This window comes from Aptenodytes forsteri, unplaced genomic scaffold (assembly GCF_000699145.1).
Source record: "Aptenodytes forsteri isolate BGI_AS27 unplaced genomic scaffold, ASM69914v1 Scaffold120, whole genome shotgun sequence".
Lineage (NCBI taxonomy): Eukaryota > Metazoa > Chordata > Aves > Sphenisciformes > Spheniscidae > Aptenodytes > Aptenodytes forsteri.
The window spans coordinates 2,528,974-2,529,877 of record NW_008795938.1 but is presented as its reverse complement, the minus strand read 5'-3'; the positions used below and the strand labels follow the sequence as shown (position 1 = coordinate 2,529,877).

General features: G+C 56.6%; 1 protein-coding gene across 1 annotated transcript in view; it reads left to right on the top strand.

Annotated features, from left to right (window-relative positions):
* Positions 1–723: 723 nt before the first annotated feature.
* The window catches only part of DNAJC21 (DnaJ heat shock protein family (Hsp40) member C21), a 15,297-nt gene continuing 15,116 nt past the window's right edge, over positions 724–904 (top strand). Inside the window, exon 1 of the mRNA XM_009285223.1 lies at positions 724–741. Within this exon, the coding sequence (XP_009283498.1) occupies positions 724–741 (18 nt within the window). The remainder of the gene's footprint in view (positions 742–904) is intronic.

The following is a 904-nucleotide window of genomic DNA, read 5'->3' as shown; positions in this document are numbered from 1 at the left end:
GCGTCATCCAGGTGCTCCTTGAACTCTGACAGGCTTGGTGCCATGACCACTTCCCTGGGGAGCCTGTCCCAGTGACCGACCACCCTCTCTGTGAAGAACCTTTTCCTAATGCCCAGCCTGAACTGCCCCTGACACAGCTTCATTCCATGTCCTCATGTCCTATCTCTGGTCACCAGAGAGAGGAGATCAGCACCTCCCCCTCCGCTGCCCCCCATGAGGAAGGCGGGGACTGCCATGAGGGCACCCCTCAGCCTTCTCTTCTTCAAGCTGAACAAGCCAAGCGACCTCAGCCGCTCCTCCTAAGTCTTGCCCTGGAGGCCTTTCACCATCTTGGTCGCCCTCCTCTGGACACACTCTAACAGTTTGATGTCCTTCTTACATTGAGGCGCCCAAACCTGCACACAGCACACGAGGTGGGGCCACACCAGTGCAGCCCACCAGTGCAGAGTGGGACAGTCACCTCCCTCGACCGGCCAGCTACGCTGTGCTCGATGCACCCCGGGACACTGTTGGCCCTTTTGGCTGCCAGGGCACACTGTTGACTCATATTCAACTTGCCATCAGCCCAGACCCCCAGATCTCGTCGTCTAAACCAAAGCTCAGTTCGTGCAGTGCCAGCTGATAAACGTCTCATCTAGGGAAAAAGGTGGCTTGGGCCAAACGTGAGATCTCTGTGGAGCACAGGTGTCAAATAAAAAAAACTTGACACTGATAACCTGAGACATGGGAGCTGCCTTGGCTGTACCTCTGAGCTCCCGAGCGCTCACAGACATTCTAGCACAAGGCATTTGGTTATTTGACATCGGGTGACTATAGGACCAAAATCCGGCAGTACGGATGGGGACAGCAGCCTCCCCGTGTTTATCCTTCAGCCACCAGCCGGGACACAACGCGCGCCCGCTAG